This window comes from Sphaeramia orbicularis, chromosome 19 (assembly GCF_902148855.1).
Source record: "Sphaeramia orbicularis chromosome 19, fSphaOr1.1, whole genome shotgun sequence".
Lineage (NCBI taxonomy): Eukaryota > Metazoa > Chordata > Actinopteri > Kurtiformes > Apogonidae > Sphaeramia > Sphaeramia orbicularis.
The window spans coordinates 34,923,946-34,943,128 of record NC_043975.1 but is presented as its reverse complement, the minus strand read 5'-3'; the positions used below and the strand labels follow the sequence as shown (position 1 = coordinate 34,943,128).

General features: G+C 36.4%; 1 protein-coding gene across 1 annotated transcript; it reads right to left on the bottom strand.

Annotated features, from left to right (window-relative positions):
- Positions 1 to 284: 284 nt before the first annotated feature.
- On the bottom strand, positions 285 to 17,662 carry LOC115410317 (glucagon receptor-like). Its single transcript, XM_030121922.1, has 14 exons — positions 17,652 to 17,662; positions 11,626 to 11,744; positions 11,382 to 11,484; positions 11,140 to 11,250; positions 8,183 to 8,304; positions 7,920 to 8,026; positions 5,743 to 5,899; positions 5,496 to 5,655; positions 3,194 to 3,254; positions 3,006 to 3,075; positions 2,813 to 2,904; positions 2,548 to 2,686; positions 2,368 to 2,409; positions 285 to 472 (listed from the first exon to the last, which is right to left on the bottom strand). Exons 2-14 carry the CDS (start codon positions 11,683 to 11,685, stop codon positions 401 to 403), a joined length of 1,296 nt encoding a protein of 431 aa, XP_029977782.1. The 5' UTR covers positions 11,686 to 11,744; positions 17,652 to 17,662; the 3' UTR covers positions 285 to 400.
- Positions 17,663 to 19,183: the final 1,521 nt, after the last annotated feature.

Genomic DNA, 19,183 nt, shown 5'->3' with positions numbered 1-19,183 from the left:
ATTTTACAAAGAAACAAAACACTTATTCACAATATCACACATACCACATTGGACATAACAGTGTACAATGAATCCAAAAATGTATTCAGACTAAATCTGTATTTACAGCATTTGGGAGCAACTCCACAGGGTCTTGAAGATGTATGAGAAAGGAAACCTGCATAGCCATAGGTGGATGTCCACTTTGACTTTCCACAGTTCTGTTGTCTCTATCCATCACTGATGGACAGTTCAGCAAAGAATCATCAAGTTGTGCAGGAGGTGGCTGAATTTGGCATCTAAAAGTCTGTGAACTCTCAGGAGTAGATGAACCCTCAGGCCTTATTGTGGCAGAGGATCTGTTGCGCTCTGGGACTGTGGCAATGGATAAAGTTTCTACTCGAGAGTCAGCCACGGCTAGTCACTGTCCACAACACACAATTTCTGCTTCTGTAATCCAGCTGCGTAACTTCCTCTTCACCTCTGTCCTCACCTGCACACAGAGTGTAGGTGAGCCATTTCAGAATTAACTTTATAATATATGCACAAAATTAGAGAAAAATGCTATAAGTTTTGTGACATTTTCCAGTCTGACTGTTTAGGACTAGAGTAAACAGCTGAATTGAATAGTTGATAGATCATGTCTTAAATCATATCTTAGATTTGCAAAATAAGAAATAAGATCAGATAAGATCATATAGCTGAACACATCTATAAATTTAATAATGCAGGTCTATATTTTTTTTATCCTGATGTGTAATGATTTGTTCATCTGTTCAAGGTGTATGTCTTGTCAAGCAGATTAATAATCTAATTATTAAAGAAATGTATATTTAAAAATAATGCTCCATACATAACTAGGACTATTATGTATTATCTGGTTCATTGATCAGCCCTAATGCAAGTGAAGATCTCAAGGAGCTCTATGATTATATCACGATGTTCAGGAACAAGCACATGGAGGGTTTTTTTCATGGTTGCAGGAGATTTTAATCCCGTAATCCTAATGGATGCCTTGCTGAGGATGTACCAGCATGTCTCCATAACAACTAGGAGGAACAAAAGGCTCAACCAGGTGCACACATGGAAAACCATCACTATGTGGCTCACTGCTGCTGTCCACCATCTGGCAGGTCTTTAGAGAAGCAGCAACAGTTGGTGGCATGGTGAACCTCAAGGAGTATGTGTCATCTGTCACCAGTTACATAAGCAAGTGTACCGATGATGTTCAATCAGTAGTAATCAATCAGTCCCAATCAGTAGCCCTGGCTAAACGGTGAGCTCTTGCACATCTGGAGACCAGAAATTCCTACATCTGACTGCTCTTTTTGGATTTTAGTAAGTTTGTCATCATCGCCCGCAGACTTTGATCAACAAACTTCAGTTGCTTGGAATTAAAACTTCCCTATGTAAATTGATTCTAGCCTAAGACCCATAATGTCACCCTCAACATCAGCTCCCCCTAGGGATGTGTCCTGAGCCCCCTGTCGTACACCCTCCACACTTATGACTGCTCAGCCACTCATCCTAACAGTCACATTGTGAAGTTTGCTGATGACACAGTCGTGGTGGGATTAATCTCCTGTAATGACAAGTCTGAGTGCAGACAGGAGGTGGAACTGCATGAGGAATGGTGTATGTGGAGAAGACAAAGGAGTCAATCATGGATTTTAAGAGAGATGGTCACACACCCCTCCCCTTTACATCAGTGCAGCAGTTGTGGAAGTGGTCTCCTACTTTATCATATCATGTGCATATCTTGCACAACCTCATCTGGATGAATCGCACTACCTACATCATGAAGAAGGTCCACTAATACCTCTACTGTCAGCACACCCGTTCTGACTGCTTTGTACAGGTGTGTGGTGGAGAGCATCATCACCTTATGTGTCACAGTCTGGTATGGGAACTGCTCTCAGATAAGAGAGCTTTGCAGAGGGTTGTTAAGGCAACGCAGAAAGTCACAAACTGCTTCCTTCCCTCCATCGAGGACATCTATAATGCAGGAGCATTATGCATTATGAGGGCCCCCACCCACCCTGCAAATGGACTGTTTGCCCGCTTCCCCTCTGGCAGGAGGCTGAGAAGCCTCAAAGCCAAAACAAGGCTGAAATTCAGCTTCTTCCCAGCGGTTGTGAGGGTGATGAACTTGCACTTCATTTGCTCTGATGCTAGTGAATGTCTTTTAATGGGTGAATGTCTTCTGTGTCTGTTTTTAGATACCTTTACTGTTTTACTTTTATCTTACTGTTTACTTTATTACACTGGGACCTGAGTACGTATTTAGTTGTTTTTTTTCGTGTGAAAACATGGAAATGAATGACAGCAAAAATGAAGCATGAACCTTGATTAAGTATTAAAGTTAGAATATAAAATTAAATAACAAACCTCTTTATTAGCATAGCAGTACAGCACAGCCACAATAAATCCCTACAAGAGGCCAAATTTAAAGAATTAGGTTTATTTTAGAAAGTCATTTAAAAAGTAAGAAATCTTATTATTGAAGACATTAGACTGCATCAGTGTTTTCATGATTACAAACAGCTAATTACCTGCCCATTCAATTACCTGGAATGAATTGAGAAAAAGTGTGAAGAAGACCTTAATGTAGCGCAGAACACCTGTCGTCTGCTCATCTGTAGCAAAAATGAATATGATTTCGTGGACACCAAACAAGGGAATGAGGGTAAGGGTTGCCTTGGCAAGTCTGATGGGACAAAAAACAAAGTAGTTGGTCAGTTTGTCATGATCCACACTACCTGATAAAGTCACTGAGTATTTTTTAGGTATTTGTTCTTGGCTCATAATCTTAAAAACATGATGAAACACTTGCCGAAGCTTATAATCAGGGTAGCCACTCTGGTTGTTGGCCCTCAGTTTAGAAAAAATGACCTTCAAGATCTTCATGAATATCAGAAAGTTGATCTGTTGATAACAATAATAAAAAATTTAAAAAAAAAAAAAGTCTCAGACAGACGACAACACTGAACACCATGGGGAGACTGTTTTGTGGTGTTTGTTCTTACTAATGAAGCAAAAAGAATTGGAAATCGAATAATCCACCAGTAGTTCATGTTTTCATTAAACCCCCAACACCTGGAAGTAGAAAAAGATGGACAATGATATTCAGCCTTATGCAATGGGAGTCACTGGAGGCATAAGCATAGAAATAACATGATTATATATTTCAGCTGGTGTATACACATTCTCTTACTCTTTGTTTTCTTTCAATATCTTCATCACTACCCAGGGAATCACAAATAGAAGTGGAGTTCCTACAACAAAGGCAGCAAACACTGGCAAAATTAGTAACAGGGGCGTAACCAGTAAGCTTAAGAGTAAAATTAGAGCTAGACGCTGCATTGTTATGCCTACCTTTGGAGCCAAATCTGAATTGATTTTAACCCATAGGGACCCAGTGTTACTTTAGTGGTAGCTCCTAAATGAATTTTTCTCTATCCTCCTAAGACCCAGGAAATGTCAACAAAGTACAAGCTTTTTTTTTTTTTTTTTTTTTTTTTTATTAAATAAGTGCATATATTGGAAACATCATGATGCAACAGTTTTTTCAGGTGTAGTTTTTAAAATTTTTATGGAATGTCCTTTGTGGTGGACAGTTTTCTTTTTTTTTTTTTTGTATGAAGTTGTGAAACTCTTGTCCACAAATGTGTCACATCTGTCCCCAGACGTTAGTCTGGTCTTGTCTGTCTTGTTAGTCTTGTCTGTCATTTCCTGTTTTATTTTATTAAGTTTACTCGTGTGTCATGTCTCGTGTCTTTGCTTCCTGTCCCTAATCTGTGTCACCTGTGTGATTACCTGTCCCTGCCCTGATTTGTTCCACCTGTGTCTCATTGTCTTCCCTCCCTCTTGTGTATTTAAGCCCTGTGTTCCCCCTTGTTTGTTGCCAGTTCGTATTTCCCTTCGTGTGATACTTACCAGCGTTTTTGGATCCTGTCTGCCTGTTTTTTGACCCGGTTTGCCTTCTCTGACTCCTGCCTTTTTGCCTGACCCTTGTCTGTGTTTCTGCCTCCAATGAATCTACGTGTGTTCGACCTACCCACCTGTTTTACGATACGTGAGGTAGCCTGTTCCCTATGTCCCGTTGCCTTTCCGTCTGCCTGTATATGACCTGGTTCTGCTACTGACTTCCCTCTGCTTTCCCCTAGTCGGACTCCCGACGTGTTTTACCGGTCCAGACTGTGTGGTTCCATCTCCGGTCCACTTCACTAACCCTGAGAAGAACCCAGGACTCTGTGTCTTCAAGATTCTGTTTAATATCACTATCAGAGAATTGTAAGTTAAGTTCGTGTTTAATAAACACTGAACTTTTACGTCTGTCTCTGGGTCTTGCATGTGGGTTCAGTTTTCGTACTCAAGCCATCACAAAATGTGGACAGAAAACCAATAGCTGGGTCTTAGAGGCTATATTCAACCTTCCTTAAGTGAGTTATCATCATTTATTGTAATATTATCTTTATTATAATAATAATAATAATAATAATAATAATAATAATAATAATAATAATAATAATAATAATAATAATTTTTTTTTTTTTTTTTTTCAGTGAAAATCTGTTATTTTCCTACATGTAGATCAGTGTTTTTCAACCTTGGGGTCGGAACCTCATGTGGGGTCACCTGAAATTTGTAGCACTTGATAAAAATAAAAACTGATAAATAAAAAAAATATATGGTAAGTTGAGAGAGACAAATGTTCATTGTGGTTGGTTTAAGATGCTGCAGCTCTTTCATAATTCATAGTTTGAGTTCTTGTTTGTTCAGTATTAATTGTCAGCCTTGTAAATACAAGCTGGACTGACTGTACATTTCCTGACCAAGGAAAATAAAATTCTCACTTTGTGCAGTAATCTCAACCTGGCTCTTCTGCCTCTGTCCATAATATATATTATATAGACTAAATGTTGTCTAAAATTAACATTTATTTTCAACATAGTATAGCAAACTATTACATGATCAAAAACAAAAATTTTAACAAAAAAGTCTCCCTTTTGAATGTCTGGGGTTGCCAGAAATTGTTGTTAAAATGGGGTCACGAGCCAAAAAAGGTTGGGAACCACTGAGGTAGATGTTCATGAAAGTTCAGATTACAGTTGCGGGTTATTATATCAAAAACAGAGAAAACTGAAGAAAAAGTGACTTTTCCAGTAAATATATCAATAACTGAACACAAACTAAGTGCCTCCTTTCACTGTCATTGATCAAACTCCATGGATTTTACTGGTGAATCAATGTTATAGAAGATGTTTCCACGTTCACTACAGAGCCTCTGAACGTCCACATGGGTCATATCTGATGACCATGAAAAGACAACAAATTGCATTTTACACCAATTGTTTACTTGTATTGATAAGATTAGTGAATCAACAGGTATTAAACAGTTTAGATCAGTGGATGGTTTTGGTTGCCGGGGGCTGTTTGGGTCTTTATGGGTTAAAAGCAGACAAAAAAAATTGCCAAAGTAAGTATGAAGTGGCACTAACAGTACAGGCACTTACCCCAGCAAACGCAGATGTAAGGTAAGTGTTTGTCATTATCTATGAACACTGAGGCAATGAGCACGGAATATAAATAAACAGCTTCTCCAAAGAACCAGTAGTGATTGGCCAGAACACAGTATTGCATCAGTGTCTGTGCTATTCTGCAGCCAATTGCAGCCTGAGGTAAACGGACAGAGAATACCACATATTAGCAAAACCAAATGTGGAAATGTGCCTTAAAACAGAAATGCAAACCAACACGTACCTGGTGACTGAGCATCTCACTAACATCAGAGTGCTTCATGATCTCCCGTCCCCAGTGGCGTTCCAGCATGGTGTCCTTAACCATGACGGATACAGCTCGCAGGATAAAGGAGAGGAAGAGGTTAGCATGTATGTAGTTCCTAGTGCAATGGAGCTTCCTGTAATGGACAAAAATAACAATAAGTTATGGTGTATTCTTTTGTTTTTCCTCCTGCTTTCTCTTTTTATCCTCTAGTTCAGCTGAGTCAAACTCATTTTAGTTTAGGGGCCACTTTCACCCCAAAATTATCTCAAGTGGGCTGGACCAGTAAAATAATAACAGTGAAAAAAGTAAAATAATATTATGATGTTTATATTTACAAAGTTTCCTTAAAAATATGAATAACATGAACAACTTGAAATGTCTTAAGAAAAACAAGTGCCATTTTAACAGTATTGTGCCTCAGTGTATCAGTTTATTATTTATACATGTACATTACAACTTACATTGCAATTACAAATACACAAAACATTTAGTAACAGGCATAATATTGGCAGAATTGCATTTATTTCCCTTAAGACATTTCAGGTTGTTCATATTTCTTCAGGTTATTCACATTTTTTGTAAAAGGATAATTTGTTAATGTAAACATTTTCATGTAATTTTACTTTTTTACACTACAAAAAAAGACACAATTTTAGCATATTTTTCTGGTCTGACCCAATTGAGATCTAACTGGTCTGTATATGTCTGTATGTGGAACCTGAATTAAAATGATTTTGACACCAATGATTGTCAATATCCTCAGTGTAATTTTTACATTTCACAAATTCATCCTACGGGCCTGGTTGGCCCCTTTGGCGGGCTGGATTTGGCCCCCGGGCTGCATGTTTGACACCTGTGGTCTAGTAATTTTCTTTGACAGTTTAATCCATAAAGACCCTATGCTACTTTAATGACAGTTCCCAAATAAATTTTTCTTTGTATTTAATCTTTCTTAAGTGATTTATTGCCATTTATTCAAACATTATTCTCTGTATTTTGCATTTTTCAGCATAAATCACATATTCTACCATGTTTAATTAACTGATCATCTTTTAATACCTTTCCTCCTCAATCTTGAAGACTGAGGGAAAGGCGAGTGTTGATATGTTTGAATGTTTCATGTATGAGTTTCAGTCCATTGAGTTAAAGTAGAAGTTTCTTCTCTATCATTGCCATAAACTGCATCTTTCTTGGTTTGTAAAATTATTTCATTTTCAGTTGACAAACATATGTCTAAATGGTGGCACAGTTCAAACAGGATAAAAAAAACTGTCTCTTGCACTTGACTGTTTTATTTCCAAAGTCTAGTAACATAGGAAACATTGGAAGAAGGAGAGTCTATAAACTGTTACGTTCAGACAGCAGGTCTTAACGCACAATTTGGATTAATTCACAATTTGATTTTTTTGTGTGTTTGTTCATATTACACATTAAATGCGACTTCTGTCAGTTTTGAGTATGAACTGAATGCAACCCTGAAGTGACCCACATGCACAAAAGAGGTCCTGATGTAAAATGTGACCACGCAGGCATGCAGAATTGACCACGCAGAATTTTGATGTTTGTCGCATTTCAATGGTGTTAAGGTCGTATAAATGCCACCTAGCCATTCAGACTGAAGTCGCATTGCAAAATATCAGATCCGTATCAGATTTCGGACCACATATGAAAGTGGCCTTGGTTGAATTTGAAAAAAATGGATTTGTGCCGTTCAAACTATCTTTAACAGATCTGATACAGGTCACATATGGACAAAAAAATCAGATTTGGGCCACATTTGCCTGCAGTCTGAACATAGCTTTAGTCTTCTGCAGAGTAGAGAAACCATTCTTCAGATCCAAATCAGATGCTACAGTCTGTTCATGAGGAGAAAGACTCTGACAGTCATTAATGCTAATGGAGGCCATACTCAGTACAGAGGTGTTTCCAGAGTTTGCCTTAGACACTTTGAGAAAACATAAACTTACCACTTGTTTGTCTCTTGTGTGATTATTGGAATAAAACATGTTAACGAGAGCTTGTTTTGTGACACTTGATAAACTATTGCAGTAACACAATCCATTCTCCCACTTTCCATATTTCCAGACCGACAAGCATCTAAAAAAAATTACATGGTGTATTTTCAAAATCAAAGCATATTGTAAATCTGTTACCTAAAGCTTAGAAGAATGATAAGTGCTGTTATGAGCGTGAAGAGGGATAAGGAATAGCCAACTGTGTACAAGATCCTGAATCTCACCATCAGTTGTTTGAACCACAGCTGTAAAGACAAAATACAGCCTATTATTTTTTTTCCGAAATCCAATTGCAAAACTTATTAGAATTTATTATATACAAATAACAACTGAAGACAGTTCATGGCAGCAATTATTTATACATCTCACAGAGAGATTTCGATTTCCATAATATACTGTACCTCCTGAGCTGTAGCCTCTTTTTCATCCTCACACTGTGTCATGTCCCTCCATACTTCCCCACTGTCATCTGTCTTCCAGATGCCATTAGTGCCACACCACCTACGGACAACACCCTGAGCCACTGAGGAAGAAAGAAACAAAGGTTAAAGCCACTAAAAGCCACAGGGCCTATCATTCTATTATAAAGGTGAGCTCAGTGTGAATGTTTCCAAGACAACAAAAAGCACCGCATGGCTATAATGCTGATTACCCCTAATTTTAGTATAATTTACCACATGACTAACCTCTTGAAAGCAGAAAGTAAATGTAAAGAAAATATAAGAGCAAAACTCTAATGTTTCCTGAGAACAGCATTTACAAACTGTGTTTCCACCAAAAGTCAAGAGAGTAAAGTTTTGAAGAGTCGCAAAAATAACAATGCTTATTTTGTGTGTTTCCACTGGTTTTGATTTAATAAACCAGATACATCATGTTTTCAGGGGGTTACACACACAAGTATCAATTTCCCACTAACTATTTTTATTTCAAGAGAGGATTTTGACACATATGTTTGTATGTTATGTAACATACAATTATCAACATATTGCTATGAACCAACATATTGGATAGATAGCTCTGGGTATGACAACTGCCCAGGAGCCACTTCAGACACTTCAAGAACAGATTTACATGGATACATTACCAAGCTGCACAATTAACCAAATTGCAGACATAATCAGCCTGTGCAATTATGCAGTTTATTCACAGCGGGCTGCAATTTTAAGGTCAAGTTTGTGTTTGGTGATTCATTGAATTTAGAATATCTTATAAATTCAGGTTTATAAACAGCCGAGCCTAAAAAAAAAAAAAAAAAAAAAATCTGTAACCCTAACCTAACCACATGAATTTAACTCAGCAAAAAGGTACTACGCAAAAGTCTTAAAACACCATCAGGTTTGTTGTTTTAGCAAAGTTATATTTAACAATTTTTATGCATGTCTCAGTGTTTGTATCAAGATACATACAAAAGTAATATACAGGAAATATACAAACAGCATTAGGAACAACAATGACACAAAAAGTATACAATCGCAGAAAAAATTATTAGACCATCAAAAGTCATCAAAAACAGTGGTTATGCAATCAAGTACTAACTCCTGTGTGTATCATGTGACTAAAACAGACAGAAAATAAAACATGGAATCCCTAAAAGCACTGTTTTTGTCAGTGCAATGCCATAGCTGTTGATGTAAGAACTGAAGTGATTTTGGTTATTATCAAGAAAATCATGGAAAATGGCTCTGAAATCAAACTTTTATGAGTTATTGTTGTTATCATTACATTTGTCCAAACAAATGTACCTTTAGTGGTACCAAGCATTAAAATGAACAAGAAATTGAAGAAAACAAATGTGGTCTAATAATTTTTTTGTCTGTGACTGTAGAAGCTATAAGCTCATGCTTTGCACAGTGGTGAGAAATAAGACAGCCAAAGTCTACGGAAAACTTTTGGGATGATATGAAGGAAGGTACAATATATCACAAGATGATTTAGGAAATCTTCCAAAGAGTCCACAATGTACTAAATCCAAATCATGCAATCTCCTCTGGGATTAATAAAGTATATCTGAATCTGAATCTGACCGTGTTCTGGAGTAATGGGTGCATCATGGTGAGAGGAGAAGTGGATGAAGTGATTACCCATCATGCCCAGTGCCTACAGTACAAGCCTGTTGGGGCAGTGTTATGATCTAGGGTTCATATGGTCAGGTCTAGGATTAGAAACTTTATGTGTGAATGAGGGAAGTAAATATTGTGCCATTGCAGAGGCTGTCAAATGTGTGCTGTTATCAAAGATGTGTCCATAAAATGAGTTTTTTTCACACATGGATTAGCCTACACAGTGTCCAGAACTGAAGCTAACTGAAAATCTTTGAGATGTACTGGAGAAGACTTCTGTGGAATAAACTGGACCAAAACTTTACAATGTCCTCTTCATTTTGTGCATTTAAAAGTATGTATAAATCCACTATAATAACAAAATATAGAACATTATCTGAATAAGTGAATATCTAGGTATAACATAGAAGTACACATAAAATAAGATATTATTGTAATTAATTCATTAATTATCATGATAAGAAGATATTATCACATTTATTGTAGTAAATATTTAAAAAGCATATAAATATTGTAGTTTATATTGAAAACAGTTGATTATGCAAATCTGTTTGTGTGTGAGGTGACCAAAAAAGTGTATGTGAATGGTTTGTATGGTTGTTTTGTGTTATTGTAAAAATACACAGGAAAAAAAGTAAAGGAAGAGGATTTAATTTAATTATTAGTTTGTAAAAAGGGGTGGGAATCAATAAGTTTTACTTCTTCCCACTCCTTTTCGAGCACAGAAAAATTTTGTTTGACCATGTTGTATGATTATCTGTTATCTGATGATTTTATGTGCTCAAAATAAAACCACACTACTACTACTACTACTACTACTACTACTACAACTACTACTACTACTACTACTACTACTACTACTACTACTACTACTACTGCTACTACTACTACTACTACTACAACTACTACTACTACTACTACTACTACTACTACTACTGCTACTACTTGATGTAGTGGTCCAACTCTCCAATCATCAATACAGGATCGTAGTGAAAAATGAATGCAACTATGGACAGAAATAGTGTTGTGACATTGCATAAATTTATTGAAGCAATGGCATGGTGAACTAAAGGTGGTCCAGCTAAACACTAAAGTGCAGGACTTTTCTTTGGCCAGGCTGTGTCTGTTTGATTAGAAAGACATACACATTTCAAAATGATCAGTAATCTGTGTATTTTCCTTAATGTCTAAGAAATAGCCTCAAATCACCATTGCAGTAATGCCCACGATAACCATAATTGAATTTTCTCACCAAGTGTGCAGCCATATTACACAAAGTTTAAAGGGACATTATTTACCTTTGCTATACCAGGGCAGGTAGAAAGGACAGGAAATGTTGATTATAAAGCCAGCAGGGGTATCTGGCCAGCAGGCGTATCTGTCAAATGTCCTGTTACAGAACAAGCCAGCTTGGAAGCCAAAAACAAGAAACAGAATTGGTCCTTTGCTCAAAAAATCCAAAGATTAGTCTTTCTGAAATATTCTTTGACATTCCCTCCCTTTTACAAAATGGCTCAACACAAAAGAGATGTATTCATACCTTGAGAGAATGGCTCAGTGTCAATCATTTTCATACAGTCATCCTTATACTGGACCCACTTCCGATAAGTCTCCTCCAAGACCGTCCCATTGGCCATCTCAAACTATAAAGATATAGAAAAAAACAAACAAGTATTGTCATTACCAAACCTCTCTACAAAATTTACAACAGAAAAAAAAGGCAACTGAATGTCAAATGTGTTATTAAAAAGTAGTAAGTCATCGTGTATTTGAGCATAACTAACCTTTGGTAGTTGGAGAAAGAGCAGACAGATCAAGGTCATTATGTCCTGTATCCTTTCCATTATGATTGACTTATTCTGATAAAGACTTGGAGGAGGGAGGAGACAGAACAGTCTGACTGCTGGAACAAAAAAATAAATAAATAAATGGAAAGAAACATTGGGGGAAAAAAAGCACTTCCTCCTGTTTCCTGAGATCAATCATGTCTGGAGAATATTAATACATTTATACAATCCATTTTAAAGTTTCTCTATTACCTACCACAAGCACTACACTTTTTATACGCACAACTGATTTTTTTTTTCCTGATAGAGCTCCTGCAGACACATTTCCAGCTTTTTCAAGTGAAGGTTCTCAAATTCATTTGAAACAAACAAACAAAACAAAACCACATTTTATGAGTTAAAGCAGCTACATGTAATATCTCTACTTGCAAATATTCAAATGCAGCCTAAAAATATCATTCGAGTGTTCAGACTAAAGAACCCTGAAGTTCTGCCAGTCACTGGACTGCATTATAGAGATACTGTATGAACTGAATCTATTTTTTTGTTCCTGAAATCATAGTGTTTCTTTGACATGGGTGAGTTTGATTATGAGGCTTATGAAGGATCTTCTAGTGCAGCTGCAGACGACACAGGATGTACAGAAAACTGAAGTGATTTGTATTTTTACTGTGGCTGTTTCCCTCTCAAAAACAGAGCTAAATTATTTTGAGTGACTGATAAGGAACCTACGATGATACCATACTTGATGATACCATAACACAGATGTGCATAAACAAAGAGCTTCATATTTTATTCAGTGAGTGATACAGTCTGTGGATACACAGTTGTCATGTCGGCTCCCAGACAGTGTCTGGATTTTGTCTGTCTTTTCTGTTTTGTCTGTCATTTCCTGTTTTATTTTGTTAAGTTTCCCTCATGTGTCATGTCTGGTGTCTTTACTTCCCTTCTTTGATTGTTTCACCTGCTCCTGATTACCTGTCTCTGCCCTGATGTGTTCCACCTGTGTCTAATTGTCTTCCCGCCCTCTTGTGTATTTAAACCCTGCGCCTTCCCCTGTTTGTTTGCTACACTTGTTGTGCTTACTCACCAGTGTTTTTGGATCCTGTCAGTCTGTCTGCCCATTGTGACCTGTTTTTGTCTTCCGACCACCGATTCTGCCTGTTCCTCATCTGCCTGTTCCTCATCTGCCTGCTTGTCTGGTTCTGACCTGGTTCGTTCATCTGACTTCCGATTCTGCCTTTCCCCTGATTACCTCAGCCTCCAACGTTTTACCTGTGTTTTGACCCTCGCCTGGACTTTGACTGTGAGTAAGCCTTCTCCTCATGTCCCGTTGCCACCTGATTTGCTCTCCTGTGTATGACTTGGCCTGTTTTTTGACTATCCTCTGTTTTGCCCTAGTCAGGTTGCTGTTGGGATATCTCCGGCTCGGCCGTGCTGACCGCCCGCTGTCCCCGCTCACAGCCCGGACGTCGAGTCCTGAATCACACGCCTTGACAGATGTGTTAATAATTCTGTGCTGTTTTTTCTTTTTTTCTTTTTTTTTTTTTCTCCTGTGATTGTGTTTAATAAACACTCAACTTTTCATCTGTGTACTGGTCTTGCATTTGGGTTCAGGCTTTGTACTCTGTCCGTTACAATAGTGTTGATGTGTTGGTGGTGTATTCTAATACATGACTTCCCCTGCTTATGATACTTCAAACTATGAATACTGCATATAAGCCCTTTAATGCACTCATTTATCAAAGACTTCACACATTGCACCCTCTTTATCCACACAACTATCAACAGTGTCAAATTATTGAAAATCTTCTGCATCCCAACTACACTAGAATAGACTTTATTTGCCATTTGCACAGATACATCGCAGTAGGTACATTGGAATTCTAATGCGAGTCACTGAGTTAAAAAAAAAAGACAAAAACAACACAAACACAGCTAAAACATATAAAAACAGTTATTACACAGACAAACACAAATATACACTGTAAAATAGAGTGCTGTATCACAGAAATAATAAAAGTACTGGGAGGTAGAACAAGTTATTGCACATTCAATTTAAAGTGGCTGTTGCATGTATTTAGGAGAATGTTCTTCCTATGAAGGGAGAAAAGACTAAAGCATGGTATTAGTTAAGTTATATATCTGTAAGAGTGTGAGGGACATGAGTGACTAGTGGCCTGGGGTACTTCCTCCCCTCCTTAATGTCTTGTGCCACTAGGATAACTGTGGCTGGGAAAAAACTGTTGTGGAGGCAGGTACTGTGAGCACTGATGCAACTATACATGCTCATTGTAAACAGTGTGTACTATTAGAAGGTTCCGAATGTGACATTTAATAATATCTAGTTGTAAAGTCACACACTTAAACCTACTGAAAAAAATCTGTCATTTGAGTCATTGTTTTCTTCAGCTTGGGCTTTTTATCAAAGGCGATAATAACGCTGATTCACTGGTTAATGGTGTAGTATATTAACACTAGATGCAGCCTCTTATTAAATGGAAAAAAGGGAGGAAGAGGGAGGAAGTCCTCATAGCAGTGTAATATATAATGTTACTGTAATCTCCACTCTGCAGTCTCTTACAACAAGGTTTGTTACCATAAAATTTGCAAATGTGCTGCGAATGTAATCTGGTCCCAATTGGTTACTAATCTCCTTAATAATGAGTAACTGGTAACAGTATCAGTATTACTACCAAAAGTATATCAGCTAATTAACCCATGTATTTTAGTGACTCAGTCTGGATCAGGATGATAATTTAGTTCCTTAATTTCAGGAACAATCTGCCAACAGCAATCATTAAAACCCCTGCCTTTAAATATGCCTGAAAGTGACTTAAAATCTGATTTGGTCGAAGTTGATTAAAAAGACTTCAAGTATAACTTTTTCCTTTTAAACTGACAGCTGCCTGAATAATGTCCTAAACGTAATTCTGAAATTAGAAACAAGAATCAGGGATAAACTGTCCAATTTCAATGATGAAAACAGGATGAAAAAATAGTGAGGTATGACAGGGACAGTTTATACCCCTCGGCCAACTTCTGGCCGAAAGGGTATTGTAATCATTTTTGTCATCTGTGTGTCCGTCTGTCCATTCATCGACGTAATCGCATTATGTGAAGAATGCATTGAGATATCTGTACCAAGTTTATAATGTGTTGGCAAGTCTTGGTAATTTGCATGGAGCAGAAGCCTATTGAAAATAAGTCACCTTGACCGACTTTTTCAGGGTCAAATGGCATCAAATGGAGACATGACCCCTTTGTTGGGGTGATATGTTTGCTTGAAACAGCCTTGTGAAGATATAATATCTGAGTTTTTTCGAGTAAAAATATGTATGTAATAAGTTTTACACAAAGACAATCTAATGTAAATTATAGGGCAGTAACTTTCAACACAATCTTACACTATATTTGGCTGAGAGTGATTAAAAGTAGGCACCACATTATGTTCTTACTCTAGAGGTTGTTTCTTCATGTTAGTCATGCTTCTCTATACTCCCATGGCAGCATTTAAGACGGACGGACGGACAGACGGACAGACGGACAGACAGATAGACAGATAGATAGATAGATAGATAGATAGATAGATAGATAGATAGATAGATAGATAGATAGATAGATAGATAGATAGATAGATAGATAGATAGATAGATAGATAGATTGTAAGTTTATCTATCAGATATTAGAATTGAAGAAGTATCTTGGATGAGAGACAAAACATTTTCAGAAGAACTAAACCAGTCCAGCTGAACCCAGAAGAACTACCAAGAAGAATGATGACCTGGGCAAATGAGAATCTACGCAGACAGATACACTGTAAGGTGCAAAAATAAACTGTAATGTTCATTATGATGAAGGTGCAAAATAACAATTAAGTGCATAGTGGAAATACATTTATGGGCAGAGTTTAAACATCAGACAGGTCAGTTATTGTACAGTGGGCATATAATGGTACATACACTCCAGTACATTATCCTCCATGGACCCACTCAGGTAAACCTTAAAATGTGACTCTACAAGTATAATCAAATCTAAAATTATATACATGTTAAGTTAGTGTTTATGGTGGAAGAAACCATAATACATATATATTATTTCAGATTCTTTTCAACTTTTTAAAAGGGGTTCATATTTTTAAAAAATTATGTCAGTACAACATTATAGTCACAAATATGACTCTTATGGCTTTTATTAGCAAGAATGAGTCAGAGGGCCTTACATTATTTGCTGGAATCACACCTCAGGCTACTCTAAAGCAATTTCTATACATCAATTTCTCCCTCCTGCTACGTGTCAATTTGACAGGGTTCTTTCCCTGTGGCAGTTCAAGAAAAAAAAAAAACAGTTTTGGTTTTACATCAAGAATCACTGCATGTAGAGTTTTCCCCACATTTTCAGTCACAATGAAAGGAAATATAATTCCATTTATCTTCACAGAAAATGTATCAGAAGCAAGTAGGGAATTGCAAGGATTTTTGTGCAAATCAATTCCACAGTAAATCTGCAAAACATTTCGCTTTTACTATGCCAAAGGATTAATTGCATTCCACATCAAGCATGCAACAGTTACCCCCCAAAAAAGACCCCTGGGTGACATTTCTGCTGTGACTCGATGCTGAAAGAGAAGCGGCTGAATGTGTCATCCAAGTGATTTGCATGCATCAGACTTGGCACTTCTCAGTTTAGTCAGTGCCACATAGAGATTGATTTAGAAAATGAAGGGATAAACCTGATGGAGCCTTCTCCAGTGCAGACTATACCCCCTTCCCCTGGACACACGGAGCCAATGAACTGTAAACTACATGTGAATGATGCTTAAGTTTTCAGATTTTAACCCACGTGATCAAAAGAGGGAGATTTAGGACTGACTCTGCCCCCATCCTCAAATCACCAAATGATGAGCAAAAATAGTTCAAAGAGATCAACCCACAATCAAAGACATTTTATGTTGTTGTTTTTCTTACTTAACTCTCATATTAAACCTTTTTCATGAGGAAAAAATAAAATGAGACTCAGTGTCTGCAACATCATCAAATCCAAACACAAATTTTCTTTTTTGAATAATATTTTTTCGTTTAATCTATTTATGTATTTGACTTTCTTTTTTGCACATATTTTACTTTAACCCTTTCATGCATGAATTATGAGAACTTCAATCAAGATTTTTTTTTTCCCCTGAGTGTTTTTACTCCTCTTTAGGCATTAAAAAACAATGCAATTGGGGAAAAAAAATAAAAAAAAAAAAAATAAAAAAATTATGAACCTATTTTTCATGGAGTTGCAAAAATGTCCACTCAGCTGGAAACCATGTGTTTAATTTTTGAAGCAAAAAAAAAAAACATGTATTTACTGATACACTGTGTGAAAACCTTTTTAATGCTGCTAATCTGATGTTTTGTCACATTTTAACGTACTCTAATACTAGTTATTACTCACTTCATGGAGATAATATGCAAAAAAACCCAAAACAAAACAAAACAAAACAAAAAAAACACACCTTTTTGTTAAAAAAAAAAAAAAAAAAAAAAAAAAAAAGCTGTTCATTACAGTCTAATAACAATATCAAGCATATTTTTTTTTTACACTTAAACATATCACTGCAGATCAGGTTTATAAAGAACAGCAAATTTACAATAACGGTATGAACTGCAGTATATAGGATGATGCATAAGTGTCCACAGTGATGTGGAACTAAAACAGCAAAATTAATGAATATACAAAAGAACAGCTGTAGAATAACTGTCCACTGTAGTAACCACTATGCATGAAAGGGTTAATTCGTTTTTTAAAGTAATATAAAAAATATTTCTTAAGAATAAGAAGTCACTAAACTGAAAATAAATTAACTGATTCTTTAAAAAAGCTATTCCGAAATTGCCTCCTTATTGTCTATATAGTAATAATTTGTAGCGTCTTTATCATGAAGTGCATATTGTCTATTTATACGAGGAACTCCGTTATTTCACTCGGTCTTCATCATAAAATACTTTTCCTATTTAAAATAAAGAATGTGCACTCACCAGTACCTGATCCTCTTGCAGACAGCTGCAGATGTGTTGCGCTGCGTTATTGTGCAAAAAGTCACTGCGACCTTTTCGGAGTTATTTATCCTTGACTTCTGACCAGAACAATATATATGATGGAAAAAAACAGCTTTACGCATTACTTCTACTGCAAACGCCTCCTCACAACTTCATCATCCAGTGTCCTTTCGCTCCGGTTTTCAATAGAAGGAACATAAAATGGAAAAAACAGTAAGTCCACCTGCACTGAGAGATCCACGATATATGAGTTTAGCCTCAGACAGAGAAAAAGACACGGAGTCATCGGTGGCTTTTGATGGGTAGGGGGAGGTGTGGCACATTTGCATAAAATTTATGAATGTGAATGAATTTGGCGTGTTGGCGAAATTTATGCGTAAAAAATATTACACTGAACAAACAGACAGAAAAAACAATGCATCTAAAGTATTCCCAAATCACATTAAACAGAGCAGTGTGTCACATATGAGCCTACACTGAAAGAAAGAAAGAAAGAAAGAAAGAAAGAAAGAAAGAAAGAAAGAAAGAAAGAAAGAAAGCTACAGACTGCAACTGGCCACCCAAACCTGAACCTAATCCTACCATTACATGTAAATAATTCAGGTAAAATGCAGTTTACCAGCTTTTAATACTCTTCAAATAAGACCCACACTGCAAAAAATCCAAATCTTACCAAGTGTATTTTTCTCATTTCTTGTCCAAAGATCTCATCACACTTAAAATAAGACATAATCACCTAAAGAGTAACTTTTCAGTGAGGTCTAAGAACTTATTTTAAGATAATATATCTTGAAATTTGTATTTAAATAAATCTTACCAAGATCATTTTCACTTGATCCATTGGCAGATTTTTTTTTTTTTTTTTTTCTTGAATTAAACCAAAAAATCTTGAATTAAGCAAAAAATCTGCCAGTGGAACAAGTGAAAATGATTTTGGTAACATTTATTTAAATAACATTTTCAAGATTTATTGTCTAAAAATAAGTTCTGATGTCTCATTGAAAAGTTACTCTTTAGGCGATTATGTCTTATTTTAAGTGTGATGAGATATTTTGGCTAGAAATGAGAAAAACACACTTGGTAAGATTTTAATTTTTGTAGTGCATTTTGATGTTCACAGACTCGTGAACGTGGAACATCATCTTCTGCAACATTGATTCACCAATAAATTGTGCGTGATGAACAACAGTGGTTGAAGACACATTTCAGTGTTCAGTCAATGATATTTTTTGTTGAAAAAGTGACTTCATCTTTTATGAACATCAAGGCTACATGATCAGTGAATTAAATAAAAATACCTGATTGTCATTGAAAAATGCAAAACACAGATGAATGCTGACAACTCACTTGGGAAGGGTCAAAGGGTTACTTCAAAGCAAGTAAGCATAACTTCTTTATACAACACATTTCAGTGTAGATGGATATTGCATGATGTGTGAAAACAAACCAAAACCAGCAAATAACCATTAAAGTAAATCAAGAATAAAACCTCATAAAATACTTGTAAACTA